General features: G+C 54.2%; 2 protein-coding genes across 3 annotated transcripts in view; both read left to right on the forward strand.

Annotated features, from left to right (window-relative positions):
- Positions 1-2,389: 2,389 nt before the first annotated feature.
- On the forward strand, positions 2,390-11,660 carry DUSP15 (dual specificity phosphatase 15). 2 transcript variants are annotated; one of them, XM_024128561.3, is made up of 7 exons: positions 2,390-2,584; positions 3,291-3,324; positions 5,261-5,343; positions 7,402-7,451; positions 8,439-8,513; positions 9,667-9,838; positions 10,675-11,644. In XM_024128561.3, exons 1-7 carry the CDS (start codon positions 2,564-2,566, stop codon positions 10,945-10,947), a joined length of 708 nt encoding a protein of 235 aa, XP_023984329.1. In that variant the 5' UTR covers positions 2,390-2,563; the 3' UTR covers positions 10,948-11,644. The 2 variants fall into 2 exon arrangements, with proteins under 2 accessions (XP_023984329.1, XP_028341478.1); XM_028485677.2 differs by lacking the exons at positions 2,390-2,584; positions 3,291-3,324 and adding an exon at positions 3,623-3,754 and having other exon boundaries at positions 10,675-11,660.
- A 3,156-nt stretch (positions 11,661-14,816) lies between these two features.
- LOC112066197 (interferon regulatory factor 4-like) overlaps positions 14,817-17,890 on the forward strand; it is a 10,487-nt gene continuing 7,413 nt past the window's right edge. The window contains exon 1 of the mRNA XM_024128560.3: positions 14,817-15,047. Within this exon, the coding sequence (XP_023984328.2) occupies positions 14,817-15,047 (231 nt within the window). The remainder of the gene's footprint in view (positions 15,048-17,890) is intronic.

Below are 17,890 nucleotides of genomic sequence, written 5' to 3' on the forward strand. Positions count from 1 at the left end.
TAACCCTGCTTTTACTTTTGAGGCACAGATAGCGATTTTCAAGGCAGGAAAACTGGGAGTCATCCTAGAATTCCTTCCTTTTCCCCACATATAATCTATCTACAAGTCGGTTATGCTGCCAAAATATTAATATATGCTGCATCTCTCCCCTTCTTTCCAGCCTCTCCACTCCCTCTTTGTCCCAGGGCACCTCATCTCTTGCCATCTCTCACCATCTCTCCTCAAAGCCTCCCTTCTTTGCCTCTCTAATCTATACTCCAGTTAGGGGCCAATGTGATCCATGTAAATCAGATGACATGGCCACTCTGTTTAAATTTTCCTACTGGCTTTCCATCATACTGAGAAGGAAACTCTAAACCCCCAATCATGGCCATACGTGGTCCTTCATGCTTGGCTTCTTCTCCTCTTTAGCCTCAATCTTACCACCTCCCCTTGGCCTCCTCCCCTCCAGTCCTACTGGCTCTTCCCAAAGACCAAGCTTTCCCACCACAGGGCCTTTGCTTGTGCTGTTCCTTCTGCTAGAAATCTCTCCACTCTTTAAACAGCTGTGTCCTTCTTACATGTCAGGTCTTATCCAAATGTCACCTATTTACAGTTCTTCCTGTCCCCCAGTTTGTTTCCTCCATAGAAAACTGTGACTGTTTGTAAATGCTTTGTCTATTTGTTTATTTTGTTTGCCTTCCCTCCTAGCCCTGATGTCCAGTATGGAGCTACCAGCCACATATGGTGATTAAGCATTTGACATGTGGCTAAACTGAACTGAGATGTGCTCTAAGTATAAAATACACACTGGATTTTAAAGACTTAATACAATTAAAAGAATGTAAAATATGTCATTAATAGTGTTTAAATATTGACTACACATTGAAATGATAATATTTTGGCTATACTGGGTCAAATAAAACCATTAGTAACAACCTGCTTCTTTCTACTTTTTTAATGTGGCTACTAGAGAATTTATGATTACCCATGTGGCTCACATTGTATTCCTATTGGGCAATGCTGGTCTAGACCGTTAGCCAACTAAGGTGGGAACCACTGCCACCTTATGTGTTAGGGACACCCCTAATGCCTACCATATAGTGGGTACTCAGTAAGCATTTGTTGAATAATTTGGTTTATATGAGAACCTTGGACACAGAGCTGAGACAGGCAGCCCCATGTACACTGTGAATTTGAGGAAGAAAGAAATACCAAAGAAACAGTTTTATTTTCCTGCAGTCACTGCATTTCAAACAGGTTCCTCAGACCCTGTCCTCCTCTGTACCCACATTCCTCCCACAGTCACTTACCACTACAGATGGAGGGGGGCAGGTGACAGCTAGAGGAGTAAAGCTGGTTCAGCTGCTTCTATTTCAGTCCCACAGGAGGTGTGTGCTCTCAGTTATTTCACATTCTCCAGCTTCGGTCCTAGTAGCAGCACACTGAGACATACAGTTTGGGTAGCTGGGAGCCCAAGGGGATTTGCCCAGGGTCACTGAGCAGGTCAGAGGTGAATGAATAGGGCCTGGAACCTTGGTCTCCAGACTCACCTTCTGAGACTCTTGCCTCTAACTACATCCTGTCGTAGTCTCCTTTACTCCAAGGGACCCAGGTGACTGTAACCCTCACTCATCTCCCTCTCCTCACATGCACCTCTGATTTTTTGGGGCCCCTAAGCAGAGTTATGCCTGGTCCCAGCAGAGCTGACCCAGATGGCACTATCCTCAGAGGCCAAAGTATATGGGAGGAAGAGATGGGAGGATGGCTGGATGAATGAACAGACAGACGGAACAGTGAATGGATGGAGTGGAGGACGGGAGGACAGACTGGCTGCAAGAGTGGGGGAGGAGGATGGTTGGCTGGTAAGATGCCTGCATGGGGGGCGGGGCAGGGAGATGTACAAAGGGAAGGAATTACCCACTTTTCGCGTCTCAAACAGAATCTGAAGATCAAAGTCCAGCCCCCATCACGTTTCTGCTAGAAAACCGAGGCCGAAGCAGCTAGGCGTTTCGCCCCAGGGCCGGCAGGGAGGGCCGGGCAGAGCTGGAACTGGGATCCAAGTCCCTGAGCCCGCGGCTGGGGGCTCTCTCCGCCCCCGCCCCGCCCGCGCCTGACGGTGCCAGGGTGGGGGGAGCGCCCCGCCCCCACCTCCGGAGGTGGAGGCCCCTCGCGGCTCCAACAAGCTGCCGTTGTCCCGCGGGCCCCGGGCCCGGCACACTGGGGCTTTGTCCAGCCCCCCGCCGCGACCCACGGGTGGGGGGGGCGGCCCACATGACCAAGAGGGTAGGAGGAGCCTGCAGCGGCGGCGGCGGCGGCGGCGGCGGCAGCGGCGGCTCCAGCATTTCGCTCCCTGGCCGGGGGTCGGCGGGCGGCGGCGGCGGCAGCGGCGGCGGCGGCAGCTGGGCAGGGCTGGGCCGAGCTGCGGACGCCAGGCCCCCCGATCCCCGCCAGGCTGCGGACGCCAGGCCCCCCGATCCCCGCCAGGCTGCAGGCGCCGGGCCCGGGCCGTCAGGGCGGCTGTGACCCTTGCGCTCAGCGGGTGGCGAGCTGGGGGTGCGCCCGGATCCCCGCCCCCGGGATCATGGGGAATGGCATGACCAAGGTAGGGGGCCGGGATGGCGCAGGCCGCACCTGGCCGCCCCCAGCGCCGGCCGGGCGCCCGCCTCTGACCTTCTGACTCTGGCGGACTGTGTGTCTATTTCTCTGTCTCCCTGGGACTCTGAGATCGTACGTCTCTGTCTGTCTCTCTGGGGCGGTATCTCTCTCTGCCTCTGCCTCTCTGTGTCTCTGTCTCTGACTGTTTCTGTGAGTCTGTATTTCTTGCTGTGTCTTTCTGTGGCTCTCTGTCACCCCCAGACTCTATCTCTTCCTGAGTCCCTTTCTCTGTCTCCATGTGTCTCTGTCTCCCTGGACTCTCTCTAACGCTGCTTCTCTATCCTTCCCCATCCCCCACCCCAAGGCCTCTGCACGACCCCCATCTGTCCCGCCTTCCCACCTCCTCCTTCTCAGAATTCCCCGCCACCCACCGTAGCAAGTCCACCTCTCCCTTTGCCACCCCCCCTGTGCTCCTCCTACCCTCTTTCCCTAGGTCTTCGTGCCCCTCCCTCCTCTTTCCTCTCCCCCTACCCAGGCTGGCCTCCCTTGATGCCCCCCTGCTGCCCTCCCCAGACCTCACTCATAGAGCATCCAGGCCCACAAGATGGGGGTGATTGCTCCCTGAGTCCTGAGGGCCAGACGCCACCCTTCATGGGACTGAGAGGGGCTGCATGCACACCTACCCGGCTGACCCCGGCCTGTCTCTCCTGTAGGTACTTCCTGGACTCTACCTCGGAAACTTCATTGGTGAGAACCGCCCACTCTGTCCCAAGGCCATGGCACACTCCCTGTCCCAGGCCTGTGTCCACCATTCATGCTCCAGCCCACGCACCCTGGACACGCTGAGGAGTGGGGCCGGGGGCAGGGAAGCGATGCCAGGCTGGGAGGGGGAAAGAACTCATGAAGACTAAGGGGGACGTGGGTGGAGGAGTGTCCCCAGAACAGAGGGCTCAGAACACTGGACACTGGGCAAGGCTGCACCTGCTCTGAGCCTCAGCCTCTCCCACAGCACAAGGCCCACCCCCGCCTCTAAGGATTTTGCCAGCCCTGAGGTTCTGGGTTGAGGTCTGTTTGGAGGTGTTGCTTCTAGCTGGGAAGCTGGGAAGGCTTCCTGGCACAACCTCCTCCTCAGAGGAGAGGTCTCTAGAGACTGGACTCTACATCAGAAACTTCACTGGTGAGCACTACCCGCTGTGTCCCAAGGCCACAGCCCTCTGCCTGTCCCAGGCCTGGGCTAAGAGACAGGCTGGTCCGGAGCTTGGGAGACCCAAGGCAGGAAAAGTCACTTCCATCTGTGGAGTCAGAGAAAGCTTTAGGGAGGGAGGGGCATCTGCACTGGGGCAGAGCTTTCCCCATCCACTCCTGTCCCACTCTGGGCTTAGGGGCCCCACTTTCCTAAACCCTGGTCCCTTCCTCCCCGGGAGCTCCCTCAGCAGCTCACACCACACCAACTTCTGAATATTTGGTAAGTACGGTCTGAATCCCCTTTAAATGTGTAGGCCCATGAGGGCAGGAGCCATGAACTTGATGCCACAATGCCATGCCCAGCCAAGGCTGCACATGGTAAACACTCAGTAAATGTGGTGAATGAGGAACTGGGCATGTTGGAGATCAAGTGTTATTTACTTCGATTAGAAAAGGTCTGCATGCACTGGAAATCCATTCCCTAGAGATGGCTACTGATAGCTGTGGGAGGTATATCCCTGGTTTGTTTTCATGTATCTTTGTACATATAGATATAATATTTAAAACAAAAATGGAGGCCTAGTCTGCATGCTGTTCTGTAACCTGTGTTTCCCATTTAATAATATAATTGTGGGCTTCCTTGCACATCAGCACACAGAGATCTTGTTAGTGGCTGCACAGTATTCAAGTATGAATATACCATTATTTATCCAGTCCCCTTGTGGGTTGTTGCCTTTTTTTTGGCTGCATTGGGTCTTCGTTGCTGCACGCAGGCTTTTCTCTAGTTGCGGCGAGCGGGAGCCACTCTTCATTGCGATGCGCAGGCTTCTCATGGCCGTGGCTTCTCTTGTCGTGGAGCACGCGCTCTAGGCGCGCGGGCTTCAGTAGTTGTAGCACGCGAGCTCAGTAGTTGTGGCTCGCAGGCTCTAGAGCGCAGCCTCAGGAGTTGTGGCGCATGGGCTTAGTTGCTCCATGGCATGTGGGATCTTCCCGGATCAGGGCTCGAACCCGTGTCCCCTGCATTGGCAGGCGGATTCTTAACCACTGCGCCACCAGGGAAGCCCAGTTCCCATTTTTAACCGTTTCTGATGTGTTGACAGTCATAAGCAGCAGTGCAGAGAACATCATCTTCTACACACAGCTTTCTGTGTGAGTTAACCCTTCTGTAGTCAAGATTCCTAGAAGTAGAATTGCCTGGTGAAGGATATGCCACAGAAGGGTGTTTGCAATGGAAAGAACAGCAGGGGCAAGGCTGGGGAGGTGCTGGGCTGTTACCTGTGGGTGCCCCAGTGGAGAGGCTGAAGCTTAGGGGTGTGACAGGACCTGTCATGCTGGGAGCAAGAGGTGGTGAAGGAGCAGGGAGCTGGCAGAGGGTGGGCCAAGGTGGGGAGGGCCGGGCTGAGGAGGAGAGTGGGGCAGTGAGCGCCCGCCTCACTTGGCTATTGGAATATATAGGTCACACCTGCCAGATTGGCTCAAGCATCCATGTTTCTTTCAGATGCCAAAGACACGGATCAGCTAGGCCGGAATAAGATCACACACATCATCTCCATCCACGAGTCACCCCAGCCTCTGCTGCAGGTAAGCCTTACCCCCATCCCAGAGCTGCACATGGGGGGAAGGGGGGTTTCAGACCCCCACAGCACCCATTTGTCAAGCACCTACAATGTGCCAGATCCTATACTGGCACATAGGCCTTCCTGACCCATGCTAACTCATTTGGTTAAAAACTGGCCTGTTTTACATTAGCATCCCTATTTGCTCCCTCTTTGGCAACTGAGGACCAGAGAGGTAAAGTAACCTGCCTAAGGTCACACATCCAGGAAGCTAAGGAGTTGGAATTTGAACACAGGCCATCTGGCTCCAGAGGCCTCACACTAAACCTTAAAAAGTCTCCCACAGGGGCTTCCCGTTGTCCAACTGACTAGATGACTCCACATAGATGTTTCTGGGCTCTGTGTCTCGCTCGTGACCTGGGGCTATGATTTCACCTGTCTGGACCTCTAAGATCCCTCAGCCCTATCTGCCCCCAGGGGACTGTGAGATGGTAAAGATGCTTTGCACACTGTACAGCACGGCCCCCACTGGGAGGGCTGGATCTGGTATTATCGAATCCTGGAAAAGATGGGGTGAGGGCGTTATGACCTAGAGTAGGGAAGTAGGAAATCCAGACGACACGTGCTGGAGTCAGGAGCTCTGAGTTCACATCTTCACCACATTCTGTCTGTAACCTTGGGCACAGGACTTCACTTCTCTAGACCTCAGTTGCCTGATCCGTAAAAGGGGGATTTTATAACGGTACCCACCTCACTGGGTTGTTGAGAGCCACAAAATAGGCGCTCAACAAATTATAGCTGACATAATAACAAAGTTAATCATATTCTCAACCGATAAACAGACCCCCTTCCTCTTTATCTGTTAGAGTCTGGCTCACCCATCCACGGGAGAGAACTGTGGGTGGGAAGGGACTCTGGAGATCTGAGATCCAGATCGGTTTCTGTCACAGCTTTGCTGTGTGACCTTGGGCAGGGTCCTCGCCCTCTCTGGGCCTTAGTTTCCCCTTGTGTCAGATCTGATGGTCTCTAAGAGCTACCTCCAGTAACCTGTGGTTCTCAGTGTCACAGAGACACTAGAAGAAATTTCCAGGTCAATGGAGTCTGATTTTGCTTTATAGGGCAGGCTTGTTTTGGAGTATTTGGAGTATGCAGTCACTAGAGTGCCTGGGGAAGGTTGTCTAGGCATGACTATATTTACTAATGAAATGACTACTGGCAAAATGAGTCCCTGCTCCGGCAGCCCTGTCCTCTTCTCCCTCCCCATCCATCAGTGAATTTACCAGTCAGGGTTTGATAATGCCCTGCAAATCCAAGGCCAAATGTGTTGCAAAGCGAAATTGCGAACCTTGCAAAAGATGCAGGCTCTTGTGACCTTGGGGAGAGTGAGTTATAGAGAAGGGCTGGAATCTCACACAAAGCCACTAACAGATGAGGACCTGGCCAGGGGGTCACTTAGTCACTGGCTGGAGGTGGGCCAGGCCCTTGAAAAGAGCCATTTGAATATCAAATGGACTAAGAGAGGTCCCTGAGAAAAGTGATTCTTGGAATGTGGGCAGGACTTATCTTTAAGATCTTGTGTGATGGTTAGGCGTGGAGTGAAGGATGTGGTAGCAAGTTTGTTGGAGAAATTCCTGACAATTCATTCCTTGATTATTTTAATAATTAGCACAGAGTTTTATAACCACAATTCATGAAATAAAACTAATCTTCATAGTTCTTGTTTCTTTTCAAGAGAATAAAATCTGCTTTGCCCTTCTTACTGTGTAATTTTGTAATCATTTTATGGAGGGGAGTCAAGTTAAGACGCCCTTTCCCAGCTATTAAAGAAAAGGTCCCTGAATCCTTTTTGGCAAGTCTTTGTACCCAAGTCAGCTATGGGGTTAGGATACCATCTTCTCAGAAGGTTCTGGAACCACAGATGGTCAGACCTGGGAGGCCCTCAGAGAAGGTGTCTACCCTCTTTGGACAGAGATGATAACAGTGGCCCAGAGAGGGGCAGGAACTGGCCTAGGGTCGCGAGGTGCTTGGGAGGCCCAGGCTGGGGTTGGGGTGCAGGCTGCCCACGTGTGTTTTGTACTTGCAGGACATAACCTACCTTCGCATCTCAGTGGCCGACGCCCCTGAGGTACCCATGTAAGTTCCTCTGGACGGGCTGACAGATGGACAGACAGCTGCTTCATGTGGTGGGAGGAGGGAGGGTGGGAGGTGGCCTGAGGGAGGACAGAGAGGAATCAGGCCACAAAGCTGTCCTGGAGACCCCAGCACAGGTGTTCTCCCAGACCACCTGGACTCTGTCTCAGCCACACCCTGGCCTATGCCGCTGGCCAAGCCTTAACCTCTCAGAGCTCAGTCTCTTTGGCTATGAAACGGAGAAAACACCCTGTCCCTCAGGCTCAGACACCCCAGTGGATTTGAAAGGGTCAGGCTCAGCCTGTTCCTGGCCTTGGAGTTAAGGCATCTGGGTTCAGGCCAGGCTCTGCCATTTACTTGCTGTTTGACCTTGGACAAATCACTTCCCCTCTCTGAGAGAGAAAATGGGTGTGTGAGGGGTTGGGGCCGTCAGCACCAAGGAGGCTGTCGAAGATCAGATAGCACGGGTTGAGGATCTAGGACAGGGCCTGGCGTGTACTGAGGGCTCAGAAAGCAGGATTTTTGTTTATGTTATTAGCAGTAGTACACCCCAGCCTGGGAGGGACCCAGACAGACACTCCTGCCCCTTGGGACTCTTGCTCCCAACCCTGTTGTTAACCTTTATTGTCCCCAGGTGCTCTGTTTGCAGACCCCAGAGGGGTGGGACTCCTCGCACCCATTTCCTTGAAAGGTCAAGATAAACCCTCCATGAAAATAGGATCCACAGGACCCATTGGAGAGGTGCTCCTGCCTCTGTGGTGGGATTTGCCATCATTGGCCTCTCTCACCTCCTGAAACGCCACCATTATTGCTTCACACACACCTCCACCAGTACTACAGTGTCGGCCCCTAGTCACTGCACATGCTGGCTGACCTGAGGATCCAGGGCTTTTTGTCTCTTGCCATCCCAGAAATGGGGAGGGGGACAACTCCTAGGAGACCTGCCCCCCCACCCCCCAGTGCTCTGTACCTTATTGCTTTCTTCTCTAGCAAAAAGCACTTCAAAGAATGTATCAACTTCATCCACTGTTGCCGCCTCAATGGGGGAAACTGCCTTGTGCACTGGTGAGTTAAGAGGGGAGTGGGGGGAGGGGAAGTGAGTGGCCGTCCTCCATCCTGAACATGCCCTCATCCTGTGGGGAATGCAGAGCCTGCGATGGATCTTCTCCAGCCTGTCACAATGCCTGACAGTCCACCATTCGTCTGACAGGCTGATGGAGGACTCAGATCAAGGCTCTGTCTCTTACCAGCTGTATGGCCATGACCAGATAGCTATTTCTCCCCGAGACTCAATTTTCTCATCCGTAAAATGGGAAAAATAAAGAATGTTGACCTGGCGAGCTATTGGGAGGAATAGGTGAGGTCAGGCAGGTAGCCCAGCATCCTCCAGTAGTTCCGGCTCCTTCTCCCCTCTAGCCTTTGAGGCAGTAGTACAGGGCAGTGAGGAGCCCCAGGCTGGGAGATGGGACCCCTGAGTTTTCCCAGGGGCCCCTGGCCCTGTTGATTTCATTCATTCCATAACTTCTCACTACGCCTGGCTCAGGGTAGCTCTGCCTGAGCCCCAGCCATAGGGACGGCTCCTCCAGCCTGTCTCTCCCCCTCTCTTCCTCCTTTCCTTGCTCCAGCTGCGCTGGCCATCTCCCCATTCTTCAAGTCCGCCAGGATCCCACCCACATGGTCTTTGTACGCTGCCCAGAACATTCTTGACAATCCTTACCCGTCTTTCAGGATTCAGCTTGATGTCACTTCCTTGCGAACCCCTTCCCTAATCCTCCGCATCCCTTCCACTAGATTAATACTTCTTCTTATACAGTCTCCTAGCCAGTGGACTCATCTTCAAAGCAGTTATCACCACCTGAAATTGTTTCCCTTGTTAGTGTCTGTCTCCGCCAACCATATTGTAAGCCCCAGGATGGCAGAGACCATGTCTGTTTTATTCGCCACTATATCCCCAGTACCTGAAAAATCACAGATGATCAGGAAACGTGTACTGAATGATTGAGTGAAGTGATGTTTCACTCAGGCCTTTGATGTGGGCGAATGCCAGGCAGAGGGAACAGCATAGACAAAGGCCTGGACGTGGGAAGACAGGTCCTGGCAGGTTCCTTGTGGTTGGAGCTCAGGAGGCAAGGGTGGGAGAGCTGAAGTGGGGATGGGGTGCCTGGAGGACACGGAGGAGATTGGGCCTTACCTGAAGCCTTGGGGTGGGATGTCCCAGCTTTGCAGGCATCTCCCGAAGCACCACCATCGTGACGGCATATGTGATGACTGTGACAGGACTGAGCTGGCGGGACGTGCTTGAAGCCATCAAGGCCACGCGGCCCATCGCCAACCCCAACCCAGGCTTTAGGCAGCAGCTTGAAGAGTTTGGCTGGGGCAGTTCCCGGAAGGTAGGGGCAGGGGCAGGTGTGGGAAACTCTTCTTACTTGAGCTGAGCACTGATTGGAAAGAATTTAGCCTGTGCGTCAGACCTGGCAGAAGATTTTTCTGGGGTCTTGAACTCGTGGCTCTTGAGCTAACCTAGCCCCTAGGTTGGACGGCCAGGTGTTTTCTTTTCCTTTTTAACTTAGGATCTGAATACCCGTGGGCCTGATTATGGACCCTTCAATTTGGCTAGGTTCCAGCATTGCCTGCTCTGCCTACCTGGAACCTGAAGGCATCTGAACATTTGACTCCTCTGGGGAGACATGTCCAGTCCTTATTCCACACCTGGGTCCCTGATGAGGCCAAAGCAGTTCCTTCTCTTATGCCCACTGGGCAGATGGCACATGGAGATGTCGGGGACTGAGCCGTGCCCTCCCCCACCCGCAAACAAGAGATGAGAGAGAGAAGCAGTCAGTGCAGGAAGGCAGTCTGATGCCCAAAGACTTGTCTGCAAGGCTGCATTAGGAAAGAGGCAGGCAAGGAAGAGGGCCTGCATGAGTAGAGCTGTTGGGCAGTGTGGGGAGAGGTTAATGTGGTCCCCACTGTGCAGGTGGGGGGTCACTTTAGTAGGTCTGAAAGATGGAGTGTCAAAGGGGAAGGGGATTCAGGGAGAGGGGAGGGATTCAGAGGGAGAGCAGCTCAGTTAGGGGGGTGGAGACCCAGAAGGGAAGCTAAGAGGATGGTCAGGACGGGGAGGGGCTTATCGAGGTGTGGGAAGCTCGAAGAAGAGCGGAAGCTCTGAGGATTGGGGAGGGGACCGAGCCGGCGGCCCGGCACCGACCCCGACTCCACCCCACCCCAGCTTCGCCGGCAGCTGGAGGAGCGCTTCGGGGAGAGCCCTTTCCGAGACGAGGAGGAGGTGCGCGCGCTGCTGCCGCTGTGCGCGCGCTGCCGGCAGGGCTCTGCGAGCGCGGCCTCTTCCCCCGCGCCCGGCTCCTCGGCCTCGGAGGGGACCTTGCAGCGCCTGGTGCCGCGGTCGCCCCGGGAAGCCCACCGGCCGCTGCCGCTGCTGGCGCGCGTCAAGCAGACTTTCTCTTGCCTCCCGCGGTGTCTGTCCCGCAAAGGCAGCAAGTGAGGATCCTGCCCCGCCGTGGCGCCCCTCGGCCTCTCGACCGGTCCCCTTCGGGGATTGTCTGCGCCTCCCACGGCCTTCAGGACGGGCCCAGAGCCTGTGGGAGCCCCGCGGCGGCCTGATCCCCGCCCCTGCCCCTCTTCGCGCCTTGCTTGTCTGTGTCCGCGGTCAGTGTGTCCTCCATCTGTGTGTGTGGCTCTGTGTCTGGGCCGGCCTGCTGCAGCTACCTGGTGCCTTAGTCCTTGGGCTGGGGGAGGGTGCCCCAGGCACCCCCTCCCATTAAAGGCGGTGGGAGTGGGAGTGGGTGGGTGGGGTAGTTGGACGATCCTGGAGGATATTAAAGAGACACAGAAGCTGCCTGTCTGATCGCCTCCCAGTCATTCCATCATTGAGCAAAGGCAGGGCTGCAGGACTCTGCCAGGGGCTGAAGCCTGCCGGAAAAAATAATAGGAGGGGCTTTACATCCCCTAGGGCCTGAGGAGCCTGCCACCCTCCGTGAACTGCAGTCTGCAGGGCTGAGTTCCACTTCCCTGACCCTCACCCCTATCTCTCCCTGGAGCCCTGGTCTCCTGAAAAGGCCGCCAACTCCTCCTCTCTGAACCCCTTTCCCCCTGGCTGAGCTCCTGTCCTCCCTGAGCACTGCCCCCCCACCCCCTGCCTCCGCCCCAGCTCCTTTCCTTTCCCTATCCACAAATCTTAGCTAGTAAAGGTATAGTAGTAGTACCTGCCTCATACCTGACTTTTTACTTGAATGAGTTCACTTACTCCTCGGGGAGGAAACAGGCTCAGAGTGGTCAGGCAGCTTGCCCAAGGACACACAGCTAGAGTAGGGGAGGCTGGGTTTGAAGCTAGACAGTCTGTGTCCCATGATGGTTGTTAAGAAGCAGCTCCTTCTGGTCTTGAAGGTTATTGGCAAGGAGGATCCACCCCCAGCTAGTGGGAATGGCCCTCCCCACCTAGAGTTTAAAGGCCAGGGGAGCCACTGTGGAGGGAGGGCCTCAGGGCAGCCCAATAAAGCAGCAAACTGACTCTGAGGATGAACAGGGGTCACCCGAGCTGATTTTTCCTAAACTAAAATTAACTTAGAGTTAAGAGAGATCTGAAATCTCTATAATTTAATAAACACCTGTATGGGGGTTCTTATTATGCACCAAGTACTGTGTCCAGGGCTGTGGGGGAGGCCCAGATTCCAGTATTGGGGGTGGGAGGATGGATGAAATAACCTTCACCTGCTACCCAACCTCCTCCTCTGCATTCATGCAACATGAGTTCATTGAGTACCTACTGTATGCCAGGCATTGTACTGGGCACTGAAGACACAGCAGTGAGCAAACCTCTGCCCTGGTATTGCTGACATTCTGGTGGGAAAGACACTAGATAAACAGATAAACAAAAGGAAAAATATGTCCGGGGGACTTCCCTGGTGGCTCAGTAGTTAAGACTCTGCGCTCCCAATGCAAGGGGCCCGGGTTCCATCCCTGGTCGGGGAACTAGATCCCACATGCATGCCACAATCTAAGAGTTCTAATGCCTCAACTAAGGAGCCCGCCTGCCGCAACTAAGACCCAGTGAAATCAAATAAATAAATAATTTTTTTTTTTTAATGGGGGGCTTCCCTGGTGGCACAGTGGTTAAGAATCCTCCTGCCAGTGGACACGGGTTTGATCCCTGGTCTGGGAAGATCCCACATGCCGCGGAGCAACTAAGCCGCACGCCAAAACTACCGAAGCCCCCGCGCCTAGAGCCCGTGCTCTGCAACAAGAGAATCCACCTCAGTGAGAAGCCTGCACACCGTAACAAAGAGTAGCCCCCGCTCGCAGCAACTAGAGAAAGCCCATGTGCAGCAACGAAGTCCCAACTCAGCCAAAAAAACCCCAAAAAACTCCATTCCTATCATCTCTAGGACAAACAAAACCCCTTGATCTGATGTTCCAGGCGCTTCATGATGCTCCCCGCCCCCTTCCATTGCTGCTTTTACCGCACTCTGGCTCAATAACAGCAATAATACCACTCATTTATTCTGCACTCACTATGGGCTAGGCAATGTGTCAAACACTTTACCTGCATCTCATTGAATCCCCAAGCAGCCCTGTGAAGTAGCTGGTCAGCTAGCAAGTGGTGGGGCTGGGATTTGAATCCAGGCAGTCTGGCTGTGGACCCCATCCTTGTCATTACTATGACTCTGCCCACCCCCGCCCAGAAAAAAATGAAGAGATTGCCTGACACAATCAATACTCCTGCTTAGATGTAATTATTACTCTTGTATTTATTTTTTTATTTTATTTTTAAATTTTTTATTTATTTTTGGTTGCGTTCGATCTTTGCTGCTGCACGCAGGGTTTCTCCAGTTGTGGTGAGCGGAGGCTACTCTTCGTTGTGGTTCACGGGTTTCTCATTGCAGTGGCTTCTCTTGTTGGGGAGCACAGGCTCTAGGCGCACGGGCTTCAGTAGTTGTGGCATGTGGGCTCAGTAGCTGTGGCGCATGGGCTTAGTTGCTCCGTGACATGTGGAATCTTCCTGGACCAGGGATCGAACCCGTGTCCCCTGCATTGGCAGGCGGATTCTTAACCATTGCCCAACCAGGAAGTCCCATACTCTTGTATTTAATCATATGAAATTTTTTGTGCCCCATCAGAGCCCTACAGCTCTGAGTTTGAATCCTGGCTGTGACTGTAGAAGTGTCAGAACTGGGTGGCTGCTGCCATATGAGAACAGAAGGTGGGGAACATGAAGCAAGTCCCCTGACAGGTACACATGAGGGACAGTGCTCCCAGCCTCTGGTCAACACTGGCTGGCCATCCAGCTCGGTGCTCCCTGCAGTGAGGGGTGGTTTCTCCCTCTCAGAGCCTCAGTTTCCCCAGGTACACAGCCAGGGTGGAGCAGTCTGATCTACTTGACCTCTTTCATATCACAACCCCCCTTTGACAATTTAATGAAAGATACAAACCCTAGAAAAAAGCATAGAGATGAAAAAATTGCATACACTTTGGGCGGATCACGGACCCCACCCGGAACCCATAAACTCCAGGTGCAGCTGTTGGGAAGCAGTGTGGGGCACTGTTCAGGCTCCTGGGCTCTGGGGGCAGAGAGTCCTGGGTTCAGATTCTGGCTCCCCCAGGCACTAGCTCTGTGACCTCAGTCCTCTTAACAAAGTGGGTAATTACACTCATCTCACATGCTGTTGTGAGAACCAACTGAGACACTGCAGGAAAGGCTTCAGCCAGGCCCAGCACCGTGGTGAGCAGTCAGAAAGGGACTCCTAATATTTAAGGAAATATTTCTCCAAGGGTGACCCATGGACCACCTGGATCAGAATCCCATGGGGGGACCTGTTTAAAATGCACGTTCCTGGACTTCTTGTTCAGAAAATCTGATTCTTCAGGTCTGGGATGGCGGCTAGGAGTATGCATTTTAAACCAGTCTCTGCCTCCCAATTTTACTGGGAGTTAGTCTGAGAAGCACTGTGCTTTTCCCACCTCTACAGTCCAGGACCTGGAAAGAGACTAAGTTTCCGGTAGGCTGGGAAGAGCAGAAAACAGGTGCAGGGATGGTGCAAGGGACGCCTCTGAGCGCCCTTCGGGGTCCCCCCTCCAGGGATGAGCAGAACCCGGGCTACCCCACCCCGTACCCTTCAGTGGGTCTTGGTGGTGCCTCTAGCTGCTCCCTACGTGAGGACAGACGCCCTCCCGGGCAGGCGACACGGGGAGGGGCGACAGGGCCTCTGGGGAGCAAAAAGGAAAGTGAAAGCTCCCGCCTAGACTTTCGCTTTCGCCGCCTCCGCGCGCCGTCCAGGTGGCCCCCGCGATCCCCTGTCGCGCTGGGGTCCGGCCGCCGCGCTACCCAGACCTGGTCCCCGGAGCACTGCGTCCCCGATGGCCGGCGACCAATGGCGGAGGGACGAAGGGAGGGTCCCCGACAGCAGGCGACTCATGGCGGGGGCCGGGGGTCCCTTGCGCCTCCGCGACTGGCTGGTGGCTCAGATCGAGAGCGGGCGCTACGCCGGGCTGCGCTGGGAGGACGCGGGCAAGACCCTCTTCCGCATCCCCTGGAAGCACGCAGCCAAGCAGGGCTACCAGGCGCAGCAGGACGCGGCGCTCTTCAGGGTAAGGGGGCGGGGGCCGGGGGTCGCCGGCCCGGCCCGGAAGGGCTCTGCGCGCACACGGTCGCAGAGTCCGGAACCGACCCGACACGCTGCCACCTCGGGCCACGGGTTCACCCCTTAACCTCAGTTGTCTCTAGGTTGAGGGTAGTGTTCTCTGTACACGGGAGACCCTCCCACACCCTCTTAAAAGAGAATCAGACAAGGGCTGCATAACCTGCACCATCCCCATGCCTCAGGGGACCTCTCCTCTCTCTCCATGAGGAAATTAGACGCCACCGCCACCGATGGAAATTCCCTCCACTTCCCACCCCTAAACTGTTAACCCCAGCAGCTTCGGGACATTTTCTGTGCTTTCCAACACCAGCCCTTCTCAGGGACCTCCTCTGGGGATGCCCTCCCTTTCCTTGGTCACCATTAACTTCCTCCAAACTGGCTCTTTCCCACCAAGATTGAAACTCTGGAATCCCTCCCATGAGCAATAAGCAACCGACCGTATCCCAGGCCACCGCCACCATCCCAAACACCACAGCCTTCTCCAGCTCCTGCTTCTCTGGCCTCCCCTCTCCTTTCACAGGGTGAAGAACCTAGAAAGGGTCTTCTGGACATCAACTTCCTCACTTATACACCCCCCCCGGCTCCTCCTCCCCCCACAGTGTGGTTTCTCTCCCTCCTGCTAATGTCTGTAATTGCCAAATCCAAGGATGCCATCACTATCATCTTCTTGGACCCCTGGGTGGGTTTGTGTCTGGTGGACCCTCCCTCCTCCTTGAAACAGTCTCACTTGGTTTCCAGAATGTGTCCCCTCCCCACTCCAACCCTGACCTGTTTTCCTCCTACCTTCCTGGCCCCTGCTTCTCAGCCTCCATCCCTTCTTCTCCTCTTTTGGGGCTCTCAGCACTCTCCCCTGGACCTCCCTCCTCACGTCTCACTCTCCCCTTCCACAGCCTCAGTGTGGAGCCCAACGGTTCCCAGCCTCCCATCCAAGCCCCAAGCCTGCTGGTCTGACAGCCCAGACCTCTCAAACTCAGCACCTCAATACCACACTCATCAGCTCCCTCCTACAAACATCTGTATTTCCCAAAACGGAAGATGGCACAGATCGCCACCTAGACCCCAGAGCTAGGCACCTGAACCCTGGGCGCTCCCCTCTCCTGCAATCTCATTCTAATCCATTTCCAAGGCCTTTGGCTCTTACTGCAGAACTGCTCTTTTGTCCATCTACATGGACCCGTTCCCACCATCTCTCACAAGGATAACTGAATGCCCTGCTTTCCCAACCCTCAGCTCTCCCCTCAGTCCTCCAGAGGGATATTTCTAAATGTAAATCTTGCCTTGGCACTCCCCTACTCAGAATCCTTCCATGGCTCCCCATTGCTCTTGTGATAAAGTCCCAACTCCTTATCAAGACCTCAAAGCCCTGCATGAACTGCTCCTCCCTGGCCTCTGATCATCTCTCTCCACTCCTTCCCCAACTTTAGACCCAGCCAGACAATTCTTTCAGTCTCCAAATGCTTCCTGTCTCTCTCACCGTGAGACCTTTGTACATGCTGTTCCCCCTGCCTGGAACACCCTTTCTTCTTCACCTTCGCTGGCCAACTCCCATCATGCTCAGCTTAAACATCTCTTACTAAAGACAAGCCTTCCCTGATGCATTCATTTGCTTAATGCATTTATGAAGCTCTCAGTGCTTCTCCCAAGTCATCCCTGATTCCTTCTGCTTCCTCCATTGAACAGCTTTCCCTATGAATTATAAGGGCCTTGTATGAGTCTGCCTCCTCTAGCTGCCCGTGGGTGGTGACCTTGAGCACAGTGCCTGGCCCACACAGGACCGGTTCAGTAAGTGTTGAACAGGTGGTTACCTGGCCTGCCCCTTAAGGCTACGTGCTGTTCAGAAGTGGGAGATTCTGGGGACTGGCCCTCCCTGTCCCTCTTTGGTGTCAACCCACCACTGACACACATATGTGACTCCCTGGCTTCAGGCCCTCCTGGTGCCTCAAAGTCCACGGGATAAAGCTTGGCCTTCGAGGACACTCATGATCCAGCTTCAATCTGTCTTCTTCCTTAATTCCTCTTCCCCTACCCCCCACCACATACAGTTGATTCTCATTATTCACAGATTCCATAGTTACAAATTCTCTTACTCGCTAAAATTATATGTAATCTCCAAATCGATATTCAAGGCACTTTTGCAGCCATTCACAGACATGCACAGGATGGCCAAAAGAAAATTGTCACCAACATGCATGTTCCCAGCTGCGGCTGAGCAAGGCGACGGCTCTAGTTTCAGCTCTTCTACTGTAAACGGGTGTCCTTTCGCAGACAATATTTAGTCCACGTTTTTAATATTTTTGTGCTTTTTGTTGGTGATTTCACTGTTGAAAATGACCCCCAAGCTTACACAGTGTTGAAGCGCTGTCAGTGTTCCCGGGCACAGGAAGGCTGTGACATCCGTAAGTTTCTTTCAGACGTGAGTTACAGTGTTGTTGGCCATGAGTTCACTGTTAATGAATGAACGGTTTCTATTAAATAAGGTGTCCTTCAACAGAAACACTCATAGAACAAGGTTATGTATTGACCAGTTGATGAAAATGGGGTGACCAGAGGCTCGCAGGAACCTAGCCTTGTATTTCCCTTAGGAGTGATGGTTCAGCGTTTGCTAACTCAGCGGTTGTGTAAATTTTATAGAACACAACTACCGGGGCTTCCCTGGTGGCGCAGCGGTTGAGAGTCCGCCTGCCGATGCAGGGGACGCGGGTTCGTGCCCCGGTCCGGGAAGATCCCACATGCCGCGGAGCGGCTGGGCCCGTGAGCCATGGCCGCTGGGCCTGCGCGTCCGGAGCCTGT

Source organism: Physeter macrocephalus, unplaced genomic scaffold (assembly GCF_002837175.3).
Source record: "Physeter macrocephalus isolate SW-GA unplaced genomic scaffold, ASM283717v5 random_551, whole genome shotgun sequence".
NCBI lineage: Eukaryota > Metazoa > Chordata > Mammalia > Artiodactyla > Physeteridae > Physeter > Physeter macrocephalus.